This window comes from Lonchura striata, chromosome 2 (assembly GCF_046129695.1).
Source record: "Lonchura striata isolate bLonStr1 chromosome 2, bLonStr1.mat, whole genome shotgun sequence".
Classification (NCBI taxonomy): domain Eukaryota; kingdom Metazoa; phylum Chordata; class Aves; order Passeriformes; family Estrildidae; genus Lonchura; species Lonchura striata.
In genome coordinates, this window is record NC_134604.1 from 79,070,201 (window position 1) to 79,087,963 (window position 17,763).

At 37.5% G+C, this 17,763-nt stretch overlaps 1 protein-coding gene across 5 annotated transcripts in view; it reads right to left on the minus strand.

Annotated features, from left to right (window-relative positions):
- The window catches only part of NALCN (sodium leak channel, non-selective), a 231,773-nt gene that overhangs the window by 16,973 nt on the left and 197,037 nt on the right, over positions 1 to 17,763 (minus strand). For all 5 annotated transcript variants that reach the window (XM_021530247.2, XM_021530244.2, XM_021530245.2 and 2 more), the window contains 15 exons: positions 17,540 to 17,641; positions 17,042 to 17,111; positions 15,767 to 15,858; positions 15,485 to 15,607; positions 13,065 to 13,121; positions 12,558 to 12,678; positions 12,325 to 12,456; positions 10,470 to 10,637; positions 9,203 to 9,307; positions 8,379 to 8,485; positions 6,306 to 6,426; positions 6,112 to 6,210; positions 2,587 to 2,680; positions 1,246 to 1,352; positions 774 to 848 (listed from right to left, as the gene is read on the minus strand). In XM_021530247.2, the coding sequence (XP_021385922.2) occupies positions 774 to 848; positions 1,246 to 1,352; positions 2,587 to 2,680; positions 6,112 to 6,210; positions 6,306 to 6,426; positions 8,379 to 8,485; positions 9,203 to 9,307; positions 10,470 to 10,637; positions 12,325 to 12,456; positions 12,558 to 12,678; positions 13,065 to 13,121; positions 15,485 to 15,607; positions 15,767 to 15,858; positions 17,042 to 17,111; positions 17,540 to 17,641 (1,573 nt within the window). The remainder of the gene's footprint in view (positions 1 to 773; positions 849 to 1,245; positions 1,353 to 2,586; positions 2,681 to 6,111; positions 6,211 to 6,305; positions 6,427 to 8,378; positions 8,486 to 9,202; positions 9,308 to 10,469; positions 10,638 to 12,324; positions 12,457 to 12,557; positions 12,679 to 13,064; positions 13,122 to 15,484; positions 15,608 to 15,766; positions 15,859 to 17,041; positions 17,112 to 17,539; positions 17,642 to 17,763) is intronic.

A 17,763-nucleotide genomic window follows, 5' to 3' on the forward strand; every position in this document is an offset into this window, starting at 1 on the left:
TAGTGGTCAGTATCAGCTATTCAGAAGGGACTGACAAGAAAAGTAGTCAACCAAAAACTTTAAAGAGTACCATCCCAACCACAGAGGAAACATCTTTAATCTTAAAATGGAAATCCTTATATATTTAAAAAGCATGTGTTTTCCAAAATGTGTTCAAATCATTAGATTCCAGTCTCAAGAAAACAGGCTAAATACACCTTGCAGAATTTGTAATAATATTCTCATAGATAGAGAACTGCTACCACACTGGAGCCAGACTTGTGCAGCAAAAGATAGATGATACTGGAGCTGGGGTGCAGCTTATAAAAAAAGATATTAAAATGAAGTATAATATTTAAAAAAAAACAAAACTGAGAGAGGTTTGATTTTGTCACAGGTACAGAATAGCAGGAATTAACACACCAGGTAAAACATAAACGGATAAAGCAGAACTTCTGTGAGGCAACACAGACCTTTTGTTGTATAGAGGGAATGTAATATGACATTTTCTACAAGAAAAGAGTTCACTGTGTTCACCAAAGCACATTGTTAAATATTCAGCCTTGAATATATATAAAAAGACACAAAGCTCAAGGTTGTAGAGAAGTATGACTGTAACACATTAAAAGTTTCTTCTTACAATACATGTTTAAAAACAAGTGATACGGAGAATCCTGAATGTACACATTCAGAAATAAACACCCTAGCGAAGAATAAGAAACATCCCTAAAGATAAAATGAAATATATAGATACAAGCCTTAATCTCAAGAAATCAAAAAATATATTACTTTACCTCAAGGACAAAAATGAAGGTGAAAACAACAGACATTGTTGCTAAAGGCACAGTTACTGGATCTGCAGCATCCCACTGAAAAGCAAGCATAATCCATTAATAGAAGAATAGATGTTAAACAGAATAACTGTTCTCTTCATTGCCTTAACTTTTCTTAAGGGTTTTGTCAATGACTGAATTTCCCTTTAAAATATACTCAGAAAGGAATGGCATTTTGGTGTACTCTTCTGTCTTAGATTTATACCTTAACTAGAAGTTATAGATAGTGGACCAGACTACAAAAAGGCAGAAACTGAGCTCCACAAGTTACAATTAATCTACAGTGATCTATGCCAACTGATTGCTGTATCTAGAAATCACATTTCCTTGCATTCATCACACTAATGACTCAACTGATCATTAATTGGTGTTAGGAAATGTGCAAACACATGCTGTACTACTACAATGTAGTGCTTAAAAGACACACAATTACCTTAACTGATAACAACACAGACTGGGCAAGAACAAGTACAGCAATAGTTCTCTTAAAAAATGGATGCTGAGTTATATCATACATCTTTGCTCTAAAGCCATCGTTATCTGAAAAAGAAAGAGTTTGAGGAGAGTTAAATACACAGCCATCCTCCCCTGTTTCTTGACATATTTTCAATATTCATTAGAGGTAAAATAATCCTTTCCCATTTTCAAAATAAGTTTCTAATTTTCTGCCACAATTTTCCATCTCAAATAGGGCTTCTGAACATATAGTTTCAAATACTGAACACCAGTGTTGCATTAAAGCTTTAGTACTTTTAGGGCAAGTGCATCATTCAACTGCTGTCAGGTTAATACATTCCATTCATATCATTACAGCCAACTGCAAATATTTTTCATTTAGAAAATAAATTTTTCATTAAGGCTTATCCTAAAACCATTGAAGCACAACCTTTTTAGGGTTGATTTTAATAGCCTTATGGAGAGATCTGTAGTTGGAGCCTGTTTCCACATTAACTTATGCACAACCTCCTAGTGGCCTCACGATTACAGTTTTAATTTGAATTGCAGACTCCTAGGGTGTGGGAACTCAAAATGTCTCTCAGACATTTTTAGAGGTTCCAGGCCTTGGTCAGAAGCATTCTAGACCCTGGCAGACAGCTGAAAAACAACTGTGATTTTGAGTTTGAGCCATGGAATGAATTACCAACTTTGGAGGTGGAACAAGCAATCACAAAAGGTTAGATAGTATAGTATAAGTAGTTACGAAGTAGAGGGGAAATTTTTTTAGTATTGTACAGGGGGGTTTTAGTGCATGTACAGGGGGGTTTTTACTTTGTACATGGGGGTCAGAAGTTCTAAGATGGAGGAAAGTGGGCTGAACCCATCCTTCTTCCTTCTTCTTCCTTACCTCCATGTTCTTGGTGATGTTGGCACTCACAGATTGGTTTAGAGTAGAAAAACACTTGGCAACGTAGGTAGTAGGTATTGGGGAATAATTGTAAACATGTTATACGTAATATATCTTATAAAAGATAGCAGCAACCCTGGGCGGAGAGAGAGACGAAGACAGCAGATAGAGAGGATGTCAGGGTGTGTGTGTGCCTCTACCCAGGCCACTGATCAAATAGCTGCAGTCCAAGAACATAATCTGTTAGATAACTAGCAATAAACTGCCTTGAGACCGAACAGCTAAGCCTGCGGAGTTTTTCTTTGGAAGCACGGGTTGGAGGAGGAATTTCACCACCACATGTGGCCCCAAAACAAGGCTGGGGTTCCCACACTAGGGAATTACGAACGCTACGGCTCAACATGAATAAAATCAAAATATCTTTGATACCCGGACGAGGTGGGAGATGAAGAGGTTGTGCTATCTTCAGTCTGCTTTTCAGATCTTCCCATCGTCTCTGATCTACCGTCAGTAAAGCTGTCCCCTTAATAAACAAAGAGAAGCATATAAAGCTTTTGTCACTTAACAGCACTGCAACATGAAAACAATATTCTCTTTGGTGCCTGAAATAAAGTTACATACACAACTTCCTTTAAATAACACACTGCTTGGGGAAAGGAGTCTGAAGTATCAGCTGTTACTCAAGAGGATTTCTGGGTGCATTAGCTGTGAGTTTCTGGGACTCAACTCAGCAGGCACAGTTGCTGCTCTTTGCAGCAGCAGCCCCGTGTGGGCAATGAAACACTGCAGGAGGTCTTCCATTTGACTGAACACCATTTGTCAGGAAGCAGAGTGGTGGATTTTGTCTGGACTTTGCAGTAGAAAATCCTGTGGCTTACTAGTGCCACTAGTTTCTTCAGGAGACCACTGCTGGTCTCCACAGCTCTTCTGCTTGGACTGTAATTGAAATAAAATAATAGTATGCTATGAATCTACAAGAGCTTTCCACGGAGGAAGAATAGAGAGGTGAAGACACATCTTTAGGGTGCATGGTGGTAGCTGGTAATGTGTATAAATGTCCACATAACATAGAAAACTTCAAACAGAATTGAATGTTATCTAAGATGACCTTCAAAACAAAATTAGTACCTTATGAATTTAGAGAACTGTAAAATCTCACAGAAGGGTTCTAGAGTTACAAAAACAAAGGAGACATTTTCAAGGTAAATGTCAAAATCCTGTCTCCCAGACACTTGGCTCCTGTCCCTGTCAGAAAGGAGCTGCACTGAGCTGGGTGAGGGCTGGCATGATCTTCACCCTTACCTAGGCACTGGCCTGTGTAGATGCTGGAACTGTGCAACTGATAAGGTCAGGATTTCTCCCTCGTAGTGAACATGATCTCTTTATGGAGCTGTGTCCCTAGATGGTACCCTGGGAAGAGGTACCTTCCAACATAATGTGGACGAAGTGAAGATGTAAAGATGCTGACTACTCCTGTCAGACCCAAACAGCACCATTCAGAAACAGATTAAAAGGCAACACATTAATCCCAAGGAATATGCCTGGTTTATATTCTTGGACAGTCTTCACTACAAAGAAGATAAAAGGTGGAAAAAAGGTGGACTTTTGTAAAATCTAGTGGTGCCAAATTACTTTGTTGCTCAGAAACTGCCAGTTCCACAAGCAGGATCACCATAAAGGAACCACAGAGCAGAGCACTGTGAGCAAGTCTAGGGCTGGAGGAGCTGTGCTTGCATTTGGACTTCAGCTCAAAGTGACAGCTAATACTTGAGTCCTTCACATCTTCACTGCTGACTGAACTCCTTCCACTTGGGAGCTGTGACAAGCGGTAGTTGGGGACTGAAATGGGGTTGGGGGTTGGAATAATTTGGGCTATTTCCTTGCCACTGGGACAACCAAGGACAAAGCCCAGAGCTTGCTGTTGTACTTCCCAGTCCAACATTTCCACACTTGCAGTTACAACAACTCACATGAAAAACTAGAGCCTATCTGAAATGATTATAAATTTTTCTTTTTAGAAAATTGTTTGTTCTCATGTAAAATAGCTTGTTCAGTAATTGCCCAACTCTGATCCTCATTAACAACTCCTGTAATTGAGAACTCCTGTTAGAACTCCTGTTCTAACCATATATCAGCCATGAATTTTCTAAAGAAAATATCTATTTTAAACACTAATACCTTGGTCAACTAACTAGTTTTAAGAAAATGTGAGTGAACCTCACACTGTGGATTGTTTTGCTCTCTACTTTCTGGGCTAGTTGCCAGCCATCTCTGTACATATTTTCTTTAGTTTCTGGACATTTCTTCACTCTACTTGAGCATTAATTGGGCTGAAACTCTTTTCCATTTAATTAACATTAATCTTTTCAACTCAAATCTGAAAACATTTTATTTCTCTATAGTAAACACATAAAAAGTAATGAGTACTCAAAGAAAAAGAAAGAAAAACAAATATTACATGCAGGTTACTAAGAAACAACTGAAGAAGATGAACCAGAAGAAATAAAAGATTTATACTTTAAGTATCATGTGAATTCTATAGAAATATTGCCTGATGTGTCTTTTCAATGTAATTTACAGGGAACTGTTACTAGTGAGCAAGGACAGAAAGCATAAAGCTTCCTATATTCATCTGTGTATTGAAAGATTTGAAGGAAAAGTAATATTGCACAGCTGAACAAAAAGTAACAAAAACATTTATAAAAATCCAGTGGAGTTCTCATACTGCAGAAATTTCAGCTTTGTTAATCACAGTCAAAATTTAGTTAATAAGAAAAGAAATTATTTGTACCTTGCTCCTTGTTCTCTAGAACAGATATATTTTAACAGGAAGTACAGCACTTCATCTTACCAAAATTATACCAACGTTTTACAAACATAAAAATGCCTTCAGAACAGTAAAGGTTTTAGGCTATTTATTTGGCTCAAAACATGACTGACCCCACTTCATGATGCCTTGCTTGCCCACATTAATGCACAGTAACATGCTGCTTGGATCCCTTCTTGAAGGAGTTAAGTGGTTTCCCTGATGAACAAACTCAATAGTTGTGTTTGCTACTGGGCTTGGGTCAGGGCCAGAGCCAGCACCCAGCTCCAGAACAAGCACACCAGGGTGTCACACATCTCCATGCCCCAGAGCACGTAATCATCCTTTCCCTTCAGAGCCACGAGTAGTAAAAATATCATATCTCATTATTTTTGTGACTTTGAAGTGAAAGAGGAAAAAATTAATAATTTTGTCTCTATGCCTCAGAGGCACCACAAGAAGCTCAGAAAAACCCCTCAGATTAAGGTTCTGAAGTGTGCATGCAGCACTTCCATCCAGAGGATTCTACCTTTTTACAAGTGTAGACATGAGCTGCTCTGAAGCAATTCCCTTGAGGTCAGGTTTTTCTACTTTTCAGGGTAATCCAAAAAGCCCATGTGAACTTGCCTAGAACAATAGCTACCTTTTTATTTGAGTGATGGGCAATTATTTTTACAATATTCTCAGTGGTTTGTAAAGAAAAAGCCACACAGCTTTACTTTGGATCTGAAATACTGCAATGGCAGGGTTCTTAAGAGACCCCTTCACTGCAACACAGGCAAGCATAATACATCTTTTTATCTACCATCACATGTATACCTACATCAAACTAAGCAGCATCTGTAAATACATGGTGCTTTATGTTCAATCTCCATCTAGCAGCACAGCTGCACTAAAAATAAACTCTAACAGCTTTGATAGAGTGTGTGATGGATTGCTGTCATCACAGGCTTCAATTTTCTAATAAGTATGGCTCAGGTGTATCTGAAGCCATATTTGCAGTCTTGCAAAATGTAAGATTGGGAAGTCAGTACTAAAGGCAGCCTTACCAGGAAATGTAGACAGTGTAATATCAGTTTCAGGTTTCTCAGAGCCAGTTCTACACTCAATAAATCCTCTCACTCAGAATAAACCACCTCACTTAGTACCTTGTTTTCATTAAAATTAGCGATGACAACTCCAACAAAAAGGGTCAGTCCAATCATGCAGCCAAGGAATACAAAAACGTGGATGTAGATTCCATGGATCTGAATAGACAAAAATAAGATTTTTAAGATTTTAAGTTAAAAAAATCCCCATAGTTATTTTTGTGGAATTCAAAGAGTCTGATGTGTTTCCTTACCGGCCCAACACGATGAATGATAACATCTCTGACTTCCACCCAGCCTTTTAAGGACAGAACTTCAAATAGTGCCAGCATTGCATTGCCCACATTATCAAAATTAAAATTCCGAGGATTTGCCCTGAAATGCAGTACACAAATAGGTGTAACCAGCAGTAAAGTTGTTCTATTTGTTACCTTGATTCTTCATAGTTTAACATTTAAATACTTTCCAAAGTTGGGGTGAAAGCCTCTGAAACATATCAAAGCTCCATATCAGGAATAAGAAAACAATAGCAACAGCAATAAATATGTAAACATAATTTTTTAGGTCCCTTTGTGTTTTATTTTGTTACTCAGAATCTGACTCACAACAATAAAGCTTATAATCTGTTCAAGGCCGGGCTGGATGGGGCTTTGAGCAGCCTGGTGTAGTGTGAGGTGTCCCTGCTCATGGCAGGGGGTGGGGCTTGAAACTAGAGAATCTTTAAGATTCTTTCCAAACCCAAAATATTCTATGACTTTATGTTGCTTCATTTTAAAGCTTTTGCCAATGAAATAAGAAAAATACATCATTCATGGAAAAAGTTGATCTGATGGCACTGGTCAGATTCTAAAATAAATTTACCTGCAGGAAATAATTCTCTAACCCACATAAAAGATTTAGACTCTATGGTCAGTGAGATTTAGAAAATGCTGTTCCCTATTTCATTATCATGAAGACCTGATAGCATAAAGCAAAACATACTTAGAGAACAACACATCTTCATGGCTTTCCTATACCATGTGCTCTGATCTTTTTTATCAGCTGAGATTCAAGAGAATGTTTCCAGCTGAATATTAAAAGTGCTCTCTTTGGGCTAGGTTAGCACGTTGCTCTTTCTCTACAATCCAAGCCAGATAATACAGGGAGCCCAATGACTTTTCAGTAGTTTATAAGGTAAATAGTTGTATTCCAGAAGAGTTATTAAGTATTTGGTGCTTCTTGAGTCCAACCATTCAGTGAAAAAAGAGTTCTCAGTTGTATAGTTCTTTTAATGCAGTCCTTATATTGACATCTGGCACTTGAAAATCTGGCCTGACAGCCAAGAGGTGTTAAAAATGCCTTTGTGTTAAAGCATTTTTCTGCAATAACAAAACATTCCCCAAAGTTTACAGTTATGCTGATCAAGACAGTTTTTGCTTATTTCTGGACCAAGCTGAACAGGATTGAATTTGCTTACTTGAGGAAGAATTTCTGTGAAGCATACAGAAACAAAGACTTCTGCAGATGTCAGAGTTTTACTGACTGTTCAAATCACAGCACATTATTTCATTAGTGTAGGGTGGCTCTCAATCTACCACTGCTGGTACATTCTTTATCCACACACATGGCAAATTAAAATAATTGTGGCTGTTAAGCTGAATCTGCAAAATGCCAACCAAATAAAAACTAAAAACAATCAAAAAGAGTGAGTTTTGCCTGTTCAGGTATTGGGAAATATTAAATATATCAGAGTACTAAAAAAATCCATACATTAGCTTTTAAATAAGTTTTATTGCACTTCTGCACCAGATAGACCACAAGGACTCCCTGCACAGGAAAACGAAAGAAATTGCTGGCTGGCATGGTTGATGGCCATAGAAGAGAAAGGCTGTTTTTAGACATGATATAATAATTTGTTTTTATGGATAGCTGTAGGCAGGTTGATTTCTATTTCCTTTCCTTCCCATCTTTTCCTATTTATTCTTAGGTTCTGTTATTGCTTTATGGATCTCAGGTTGCCTTCATAATAGTACTAAAGAATAACTAAGTGATTATACTTTTCAAGAAAATAACTCCCACTGTAATAATAACCAAATCAAATCTAATTCCTATATAGGTTCAGTACCTAGAGGGTTTTTTCCTTCCTTTCTGGTTTATGAAATGGAGTTTAAGTCTGGAAAATTTCATATATCTGGCTTTTTACCAAATATGCCAGAATTTTTACTCTTAGTATCATTTGAATTACAATAAAACCCCTCCATCAGTGATTTAATGTCATCACATTTGAGCCATTTTTTCTACACCAACAGTTGCATTTTTGAAGCATAGGCCAAAGTGTAGCAACTCACCAGACTCGTGGCACCCAAAATCCAGGCTTTTTCTCTCCAGGTCTTAACTTTAAATTGAGATTTTTGGAAACACTTACATTTATTCTAAAGATGCCATGACAATCCTCCTATAGTGAAATAAACCACAGCCTGAGATTAAACAGAAGCCTGTGAGAGATGCCAACACGCCAGCATAAACAGAACATTTGCCATGATGGGAAAGCAATATACAAAGAAATGAAGGATTATTTTAGTCTGTGATTAATAGTTAGTAATAGACCTTTATGCAAATGAAAAATGCATCTTAGTATGTCTTCCATATACCCCTTTCCTTCAGGACTGACAGTGCTTTTCAATTTGCAAGACTGTGTAGCCTTTTACATCTTTCTTAAAGACCGCTGCTCTCTTTAGGTCATGATATTTCTCCAAATGGAGTAAGAAACACAGGTAACTTTCTCCATGTAACCCCCATGGCATCCCCATTGATTTGGACCTCTAGCAATCTAAACTGTTTTTCAGTTGTGGACCTAGGAATGCAAAGGTTATTTTCCATTACTAATTCCATGTGCTATCCAGTCCTTTGAAGGTAACACGACATTAATTTAACAACTTTTTTAAAGACAGTCCTCAGTATTGGCACCTGCTTTAGTTTTTATATGGAAACCCATCCTGACCCTCCTTTGCTGACCTCTTAATCACTTTCCCTCCATCATCCTGCTTCAGAACAAGAAAGTGTCCAATACCTCTGTTTCTCATATGATAGCTCTAATTGCCCCTCTTGCTTTCCCCAGCAGGCAAAAATGGCACTAGATACCATTATTTTGAAGCAGAAAAGCAGTTCTTACCCTAGAGATGATGTGAGGGTCATTGCATTTAGCCAGTTTTCCAGCAAACAGCTGCACTCCAAAGCTTGCAAAAACAAGCATTAACGTCAGCAAAAGAATAGAAACCTGCAAAGATGAAGTTGGACTTGTTAAACTTTTCTTCTGCAGACTTGAAAAAGGGGATCATCTTGCTTGGTGAACTGCAGGGAGGATCATTCTGTGGTATAAACCTGGAGATACGGCTTTGGTGACAGACATTTCTTTCTTTAGGTTCTGGTCCAGTAACCAGGTCCTGTCTTATTTTTAACATAGGATCTAAGAATTGCAGATAAGGATAAAAGCTTTTATGCACTCAGTGTACCATCTCGCTAAATTCTGTATCCATAAGAATTGCCACTCACTTTAAAGGAACTATTTGAGTACTTGCATATGTGCTGCTGCTGTTTTGCTGATTCAGGCTAATTAATCTGATTAAGCCATTGTTAGATATTTAATTCCAGGATAGCTCCAATAAAGATAAGCATGAACAAATGAAGATGTAAAAATCTTTAACAGAATACAGTATTTATGAAATGCCAACTAGCTTTATACTTTTTGTCCTTGCACTATCACTATCTGCAAATATTTATATCTGCAAATGTTTTATAACAACCTGACCTAACAAAGCATTCTGTTAAGGAATAAGATGGCTGTTCCTTAGGCTGACCAATACCACATATGGTCCCAAGACAATAGATTATGTCTGATCAAGCAATCACAGACTTCACTGTTGTTCTTATTACTGTAAGTGTATGGTCATGATCATAATAATAACGATATAAAAATGAGATCCAGATCTGTGATGAACAGCTGTATTGTTTTTGGCTGCCTCTCAAAAAGCTTGAAGGTAGAGACCTGCAGAACAGAAACCAGGTTTACTTTTGTTCTTGCAGAGTTTTCATACACTACTTCTCATATTCCTTGACCAACCAGAACTGTGAAAAAGGGGTAGATTTTATTTCAGTAGTCTTCCTATGTAATTATGACTAAAACTATGCTAAATAAATAGTCATTAGTTCCTTATAGTCATAGTCATTAGTTTCTTAAAGAATTATTACAACAGCTTTACTCAGTATGAGTTACTTATATTCTAATTTTTAGCCTCTTGTGTGATCATCTGCAGTGATACCACAATGAAAAATAAACAGAAAACAATGGTGAAAAGAATAGAAAACATGAATTTTATATCAAAATGTTATCTTATTAATCCTTCATAAATTTTCACAAGAAAAAAAAAATTGGTACATACCAAAAAAATTTCCTTGAAGCCACTAAACAGCTCTCGCACCACTTTCCTCATCTGAGGGACCAGTTTGAAAATTCGAAGAGGTCGGAGGCAGCGGAGCACCATTAAGAGCTGAGCTCCGGATTTGGCAGGGACATTCTGAGGCATCCAGCACAGGAATATCAAACTCACCTGGAGGTGACAGGACAGGAAGAGGCAAAGAAGGGTCAGTCTTACAATGTCTTACTTGGCATAGACACAGCACAGAAGGTCAAAGATGGTCCCTACCTTAAAATTAAAGGAAAGAATAAGGCAAAAGAGCATCTAATTTAGAAAAAGGGCTTAGATCTCTTATGTTCTGGCTTATTGTCCTAACTAATGGGCATCAGCTTATGTTTGTTTTGTCCTTTGACTCAAAATCCATTTTATATGCTTAATTAGATGGAATAGTTCCAAAAGGAGAAATCAATTTGGCTGACTCAAAACAGAGACACAAACTATATTCTTGGAGCAGGCAGCATTATTTCTCTCCTCCTTCTCATTTCAAAGATTCTATGCTGGAACTGAGAAATCCTCACCTGGAAAGTCTGTTAACAGTTTTCCTGACAGTTTTTCCTACCACTTTGTTACAGGCATAAGTGGTTTTGTCACCATGTGGTTTCATTACACAAATGTTGTGTTTTTGGAAGTGTTTTCAAACAGCATAGTTGTGTTGTGTAACCTGAACCATCTCTGACAAATTGTTCTTGATTTAACGTCTCCTAAGTGCTTCTTATTTTTTAAAAGCCAGTGTTATCATAGGGGGACAGAGGTGAGAGTATTATAAAGAAGTAAGTGCACAAAAACTGGAGGATCAAGATGATACCACCAATTATTTAAAACTTGATATAATTTGTTAAAAAGAAAGTGATAAAAGGCAGCCACTGCACCAAAACAAACAGATTTAACAGTCCTTCTGACTTTCTTCCACAATCTTTGAAGACCACTGCAGTCACATTCGGTGGAGTCACCACTCCATGGAATTTGTTCCTTCAGACAAGCAGAGGGATTCAGAGAGATTTCAAGACACTAAAGCACACAGGAATTATGCATACTACAGTAGGAGTTTTGCACAAGTATGCATATTTTTATTTATGCTAACAATGGAATCTTTGATACAAATTGATCGTGACAAATTTTATGCAGCACATCTGCCTGGTGGATTAATCTCTGAAAGATTTAAACTAAATCCATCAAAGCCATTTTTCTCAGTAATTTCTTCAGTAAGAAAATATTTCATATTTTATTATACTGAGCACTGGTTTTGGAACATTCTATGGTGTTTACCGTCATATGTGAAGAGGAAATGGACACCCTACTATTGTACTTTAATAGAATGCAAAAGATTTCCCAGAAACTCTTGAGAACTGTTGAGAAACTTTTTTTTCTGAGAACCACTACTGATAGAGATAGGATATAGGTTTCTTTGTTTCCTTCTATAGCAACACCAGCAATAAAAATGTGCCTTATGTCAAATGGTAAATGGTTTTGAAATACCTACAATAAAGCCAGAATACTCTTGAGAGGGAACAAGCTATTAATATCTATGAAAAAGATAAAATTAAGATTCCCCTGCATAAAAATGCTGCAATGAGCTCAGAGTTCTCAAGTTTACTCTGAAGGAAAATCAGATCTGATACTTAAAACGTATCAACAAATAAAGAATTAAAAGGGGCCATACAACGACCCCACAATAAATTGCCAGGTATTTATCACATCCATGTATCAATATTTGTATCAGGGTATAGAGACAAATTTCTTCACACTACTAACCATTTATATAACCAAATCTATCAGAGTTAAGAATGCCACAAAAACCTTCCATAAATAAAAAACTTACAAGATATATAAATATGTCCATAACTCCTCCAAAGTCCCTAATGACAGCTGTTGGAGTAAAGAACAAGCCATCTGCCATAATCTTCAGATTAAGCTCAATGCTCATGAATATTACAAAAACATATTCAGCAATCTGAAAACAAAAGCAGAGAACAACCATAATTTAGGAACAGGCAGTGGAGAAAAGCAAGGTGACTATGATTCAGTAATTGTAAAATGATTCAGTGACAGTACCTGGAGTGTTGGAGCATGCATAACTCTTCTAAAAGGGGATTCAAACATCATGGAAATGCAGGAGCATATCGTAACAATGATCATGACCCAGTCCAGGTAAGTAACCAAACCCAGCAAGTCACTGCAAATGATACATAAGGAAATGCCATTACAGAAATGTCCATAGCTCTTTGTGCTTGCTTTGTGCCTACACTACAGTTAAGTGCTTTCCTAAGAAAAATAAATTGAGTTGAGAAGTGTCAAAGATTTTAGTATTTAAGAAATGTGTAGTAAAACCAGAGAAGTAGCATGCAAGTGAAGAAGAAAAGTCTGATTAAAAATCCTCTTCCAGTTCATTCTTCTCCCCAGACAACTCCATGGTAAGAAAAAACCTTTTGGGAAAAAAAAAAAAAAAAAAGAAGACATACACATGTGCATGCACATCTACACACATCCATGCACATGTGTGCACACACACTTATACTGCAGGCTTATGAGACCAAGCAATGTTACTTTTCCAGTGCTTACTAAAGCTGATGGTATTTGGTATTTTTCACAGCTCCAGTAACAGGATCTGTTTTAGAACTATAAAAAGAAGAAAAGATACAGTCATTTACATTTTATTTTAGTCAGCATTATAATTATACCATGCATCCATCAACTCCACGTAATTTCTGTCCAAAATCAAGGCTCCACATTTTATTCTGTCTGTATTTTAAATGTCTGTATAAGTTTCATTTAATTCTATGTAACTTCAGTCATATTATCAACACAGCAAGGATCACTTTAACTTATTGTGTACCTGTAATTCCTCTAAGATTCTTTGAACTGAAAAGTGTTTTTGGGTCTTGATTTTGTAAACAAGGACTTAATCTTGTAATTTTCTTGGGAATAAGGGGGATAACCTGCTACTGAATTTTAGGTACCGAAATGCTCTTTACTTCAAAACTTCTTGTACCATGGCTGGGTGAGGGTCTGAGCAACCTGGCCTAGTGAAAGGCATCCCTGTCCAAGGTAGTGGGGTTGGAACTAGATGGTCCTGAAGGCCCCTTGCAACTGAAACCACTCTATGATTCTGTGATCATATGATATCCTCAGTTAACACACACACACACTGACACACAAACACACACACACACACACACTGACAAACAAACACACACACACACACAATGGCTCCACCTGCCATTAGGCAGTCAAAGAGTTACTCTATAAGTAATATGCACATATCTAGGTGACATGAGTTAAGTTCCTGCTGCAGCAATTATTTATCAATTTCCTACAAAGCAGAATGTCTTCTGCGGGAGAAGCTACAAGAATGTTTTCCAGGAAGCCTCCCCTGACCCACTGGTTATAGGCACTTTTACTTATCTTCCAGCTCCTGTAGGAAATCATGCCAAGACAGGATCCGCACTGACATATCCTATATTTCGTCAGAGGGCTCTAGCCATTGGGATGTGAAATTGCCACTAATTCTTTGCTGAGCTTAAAGTGAAAAATGGACTGAAAAGACTTCAGGAATTACCATCAGAGAGATTTCATGGTTATGAATTACAGGAATGCACCAGACATCCAAGGAGAATGAGAAACATATTCCATGGCCAGGTTCACCCTTACACCAGTAAGCACAGAGAACATACTGGATTAGGTGCCTTCCCACTGAAGCCACTGATTTTTGCTTCTTATACTCATACTTCTCCCTGCATTGTACATAGCAGCATTCCTCAGCCTTTTTTTCATTAGAAGAAAATATATATCCTATCAGTTTGAAAAAGATATCTAGAATATCTCACTTGATACACTAGTTGGAACAACAAATAAAGAAGGGAGAATTTAAGTAAATGAAAAAAAAAAGAAGACTGTTCAAGAAAATCAGTTTATTCTTATAATTGCAAACATTTTATTTAAACTGTTTTAATATAAATATCTTGTTACCACTGGGCACTTTGCAATGCTAAAAGGCATCGACAAATACTTGCTAAGTGGATTTGATTGACTCTGTTTTTTTGTTTTTTCTGTTTTAATATGCAACTGCTTCATGGACCAGTGCACCACAATCAAGTTAGCAGTTGCATAGAAAAGTGGGGATGTAGCTCAAGGACATGTCTTTTCTAAGGTGGCAGAAACTTGAATATAGGTATGGTTAAAACTGAGTATCTAACCATCCTGTCATGCCAACTAGAAGTAATTTGTTGAAGGGCACAGAGAAAATCAATGGTAAAGCAGCTGCTGAAACCAGTTCTTCTAAGTGCCAAGCTCATGGCCTTGAGCTATCTTCTGTCATAACACTGCTCTATGCAAGGTGACTTGCATTAACCCTTTAAAATCCTGGTGCCAGCGAGAGACAGAGGTTTAAAAGAAGAGTTGTGAGATGATTTTAAACAAAGCTTCTCCTACATGGATTTCTATCTGCCACACTCACATATACCTACAGCTTAGTTGCTGAGTCTTCCCAGTTTTCATTTGATTTCAGCTTTTCTCCTTTTATCTCCCACAGCTGAACACCTCACCAGCCCATTCTGAGTCCCTTTTTATGGTGAGCAGAGGTGCAATTAATTCCTCTTCACCTTTTTCTGTTTTATGAGTAACTGTTGGTGTATAAAAACTTCTTGCCTTATGATGAGGAATAAGAAGAGAATAGCAAGTTGATTCCCAGATGTCTAAAAGTGGAAAACATTTCCTCTTTGAGCCTTTCCTCTCAGCTCACACCTACAGTTTTCCCACATTCTTGTCCATCTCAGCATCAAGGACTCCTCCAACATGTCTGCCCTAACAGCATTTTATTTCTTCCTTTCATCCAGCAGCAAGACTACACCATAGACACTAGCTGCCAGCTTGTGTGGTGACCACACTATATGCAGTTTTCCTTGGAAAAGGAAAGTTAGAGCTTGGCTGAGGAGATGGAGGTAAGCACGTGTGGAACCAACGCTGCTATGAAATGAACTTACGCATTAAAGCGAGCCCGTACCACCACTCGGCAGAAGTTCCTGAATCTGTGCTCACGGCCAACTATGAAAAGGGGTTTATCGAAATACGGGTGATTCTCTCGCAGCTCCTCCTCCTGGACTTTCCTTTTGAAAGAAAAGAATTTATTCAGTGTTACACTTCCCTGGCAAAAATATCCCTTTCACTTTGTTCTTTTTGTTCATGTTGACTCTTAATACTTTTAACTTCATACAGGGAATAGTTAATACAGAAAATGTACACTCAGACTTTTAATTTTTAAATACCTTTTCATTTCTGCTTGTTCCTTTTTCTCTTGGATCATCTTTATCTCACTGTCTTCTCTCTGTGCATTTCTGTATCTCACTGTGTTGGAATGCTAGAAGCAAAATTATTCCTTTTAATCGAGGTCTAAGGGTTGTTATTCTTTAATGTTTCAGATGAAAGCAAGGTATAGTATTTTAAATAGAAATATACAAATAAAAGATCTTTATTTCCAAATGTACTGCACATCAACTCAGTCAAGCATACTGCACAGTGTTTTCTATCTACAGCAAAGGCTCCTTATTTTCATCAAGGTTAATTTCAGTTCTAATTTCATGCTTGAAGCTCTATCTAATCTAACTTTTAACTTTAAAAACAGAGGTCCTGTAAGACCAGCCAACCTCTCTGAACTGGAATGAATACAATCAAAGTTACTAAGGGCAAAGACTGGGAAAGAAAAGGCTTTAGACACCCTTTCATCTTCTCAAGCCTGCTGCATGGCTGCCAGGCTGCAAGGCATGCAGATCATACAGGTAGTAACTGCTGAGTGCAGGGATGAGGGAGGGAGGGAGAGTAGGAGGAAAGGAGGGAGGGAAGGAGGGAGGCAGGATGCTGTCTGAGCTCATGCAGTGGAGGGAACAATCAGCATGACCATTCTGAATTATGTGAGTCTTTGAAGCACTCCTGGTGGAGTAACCCTGGTGGGGTTATCCTTACTGTTAGCTACAAGGAAAGCCACATCTGCTTTAGTCACCTTTATAGACTGAGATAGTCTTGAAATGGGTGACTAATATTGTATCTTGAAATTTCATTGCCACAGAGATCCACAAAATATCATAAGAATTTGCAGAAATGAAAACGCACTTAACTGCACGAAATTACACCACAGTGAAATCCATGATTACTATTCTCACTTTCAGTCTTTGTCCCTTTGTCTGACAGTTGCTGCTTGGAAAATATTGCTAAATTTCCATCAGAAATTTTGAACTGCTCTTTTCCCAGCTGGAGTGATTTGTATAATTCCAGAGTAACTCTTTTTAAGGTGTACTGGGTAGCATTGCTGTGTTCCTAATGCAGTGTCAACAGATTCAGTGAATCTATCTCAGCAAGTGTTTTATTTTGAGGATAATTCCAATGCAGTTACAGCATTTGTCTTACAACTTCCTTTCAAGATTTGAAAAGACAAATTGCAAGCAAGTTCATAAATAGAATTAGTCTTACACAAGCATTTATTTGATAGTATATATTCTAACTTCTTATGTTCTCAAATTTAAACCAGCATTTCTATGAGGACTTACATCTTGAGTCAATGTTTCAAGAGATTTTCCTCTGCTGATTCTCTGGCTGTTTGAACCATGTCTCAGTGACCTGAAACAATCATAATCAATTTAACAATACATGTCAAGATGCAATTTTGACCTTTATGAGGTGACCATTATAAAGCACTTCTCTCCAGCCACACAGTATCTCTAATTCTTATCATTTTTCTCTTGCTAACATCAGAAGCTTACATGCTCTTCAATTGTTTTCAATCTCATCTAACATAAGCCAATTTCTGTCCTTCTGATCTTTAAATTGATAGCTTTGTAGTTGGCAAAGGAAATTACATTTGAAATAAAAAGGCATTTTTCCATTTATACAGTACAATGAATTTCATTATGGTTACAATGAAGAATGTAGAATTCAGTTCTTTGTACAAGTAAGTAGTTTTGTCTTTTCATGTGTTAGGGGTTGCTCAAATTTAATTCCCTTTATTTTAAGAATATTTTAAAACCATCCTTCCTGTCCATTTTTACCTGCGTTCTTGTCGTATATGATGCTGGACACTAAGTATTGACCTTTCCTTTGCTGGCTGCCCCTCAAATGATCCACTCAGCATGCGCTGTCTAGTGCAGGCCCTACAAAGAAATGTAAAGATGATGACACAGTTTTCCATATAAATGATCATTTCAGAGGTAGCACATTCAGAGAAAGCAGCCTGGCTTTGTGGGGAGCAAGTACTTCAAGAACAATAGAGAAT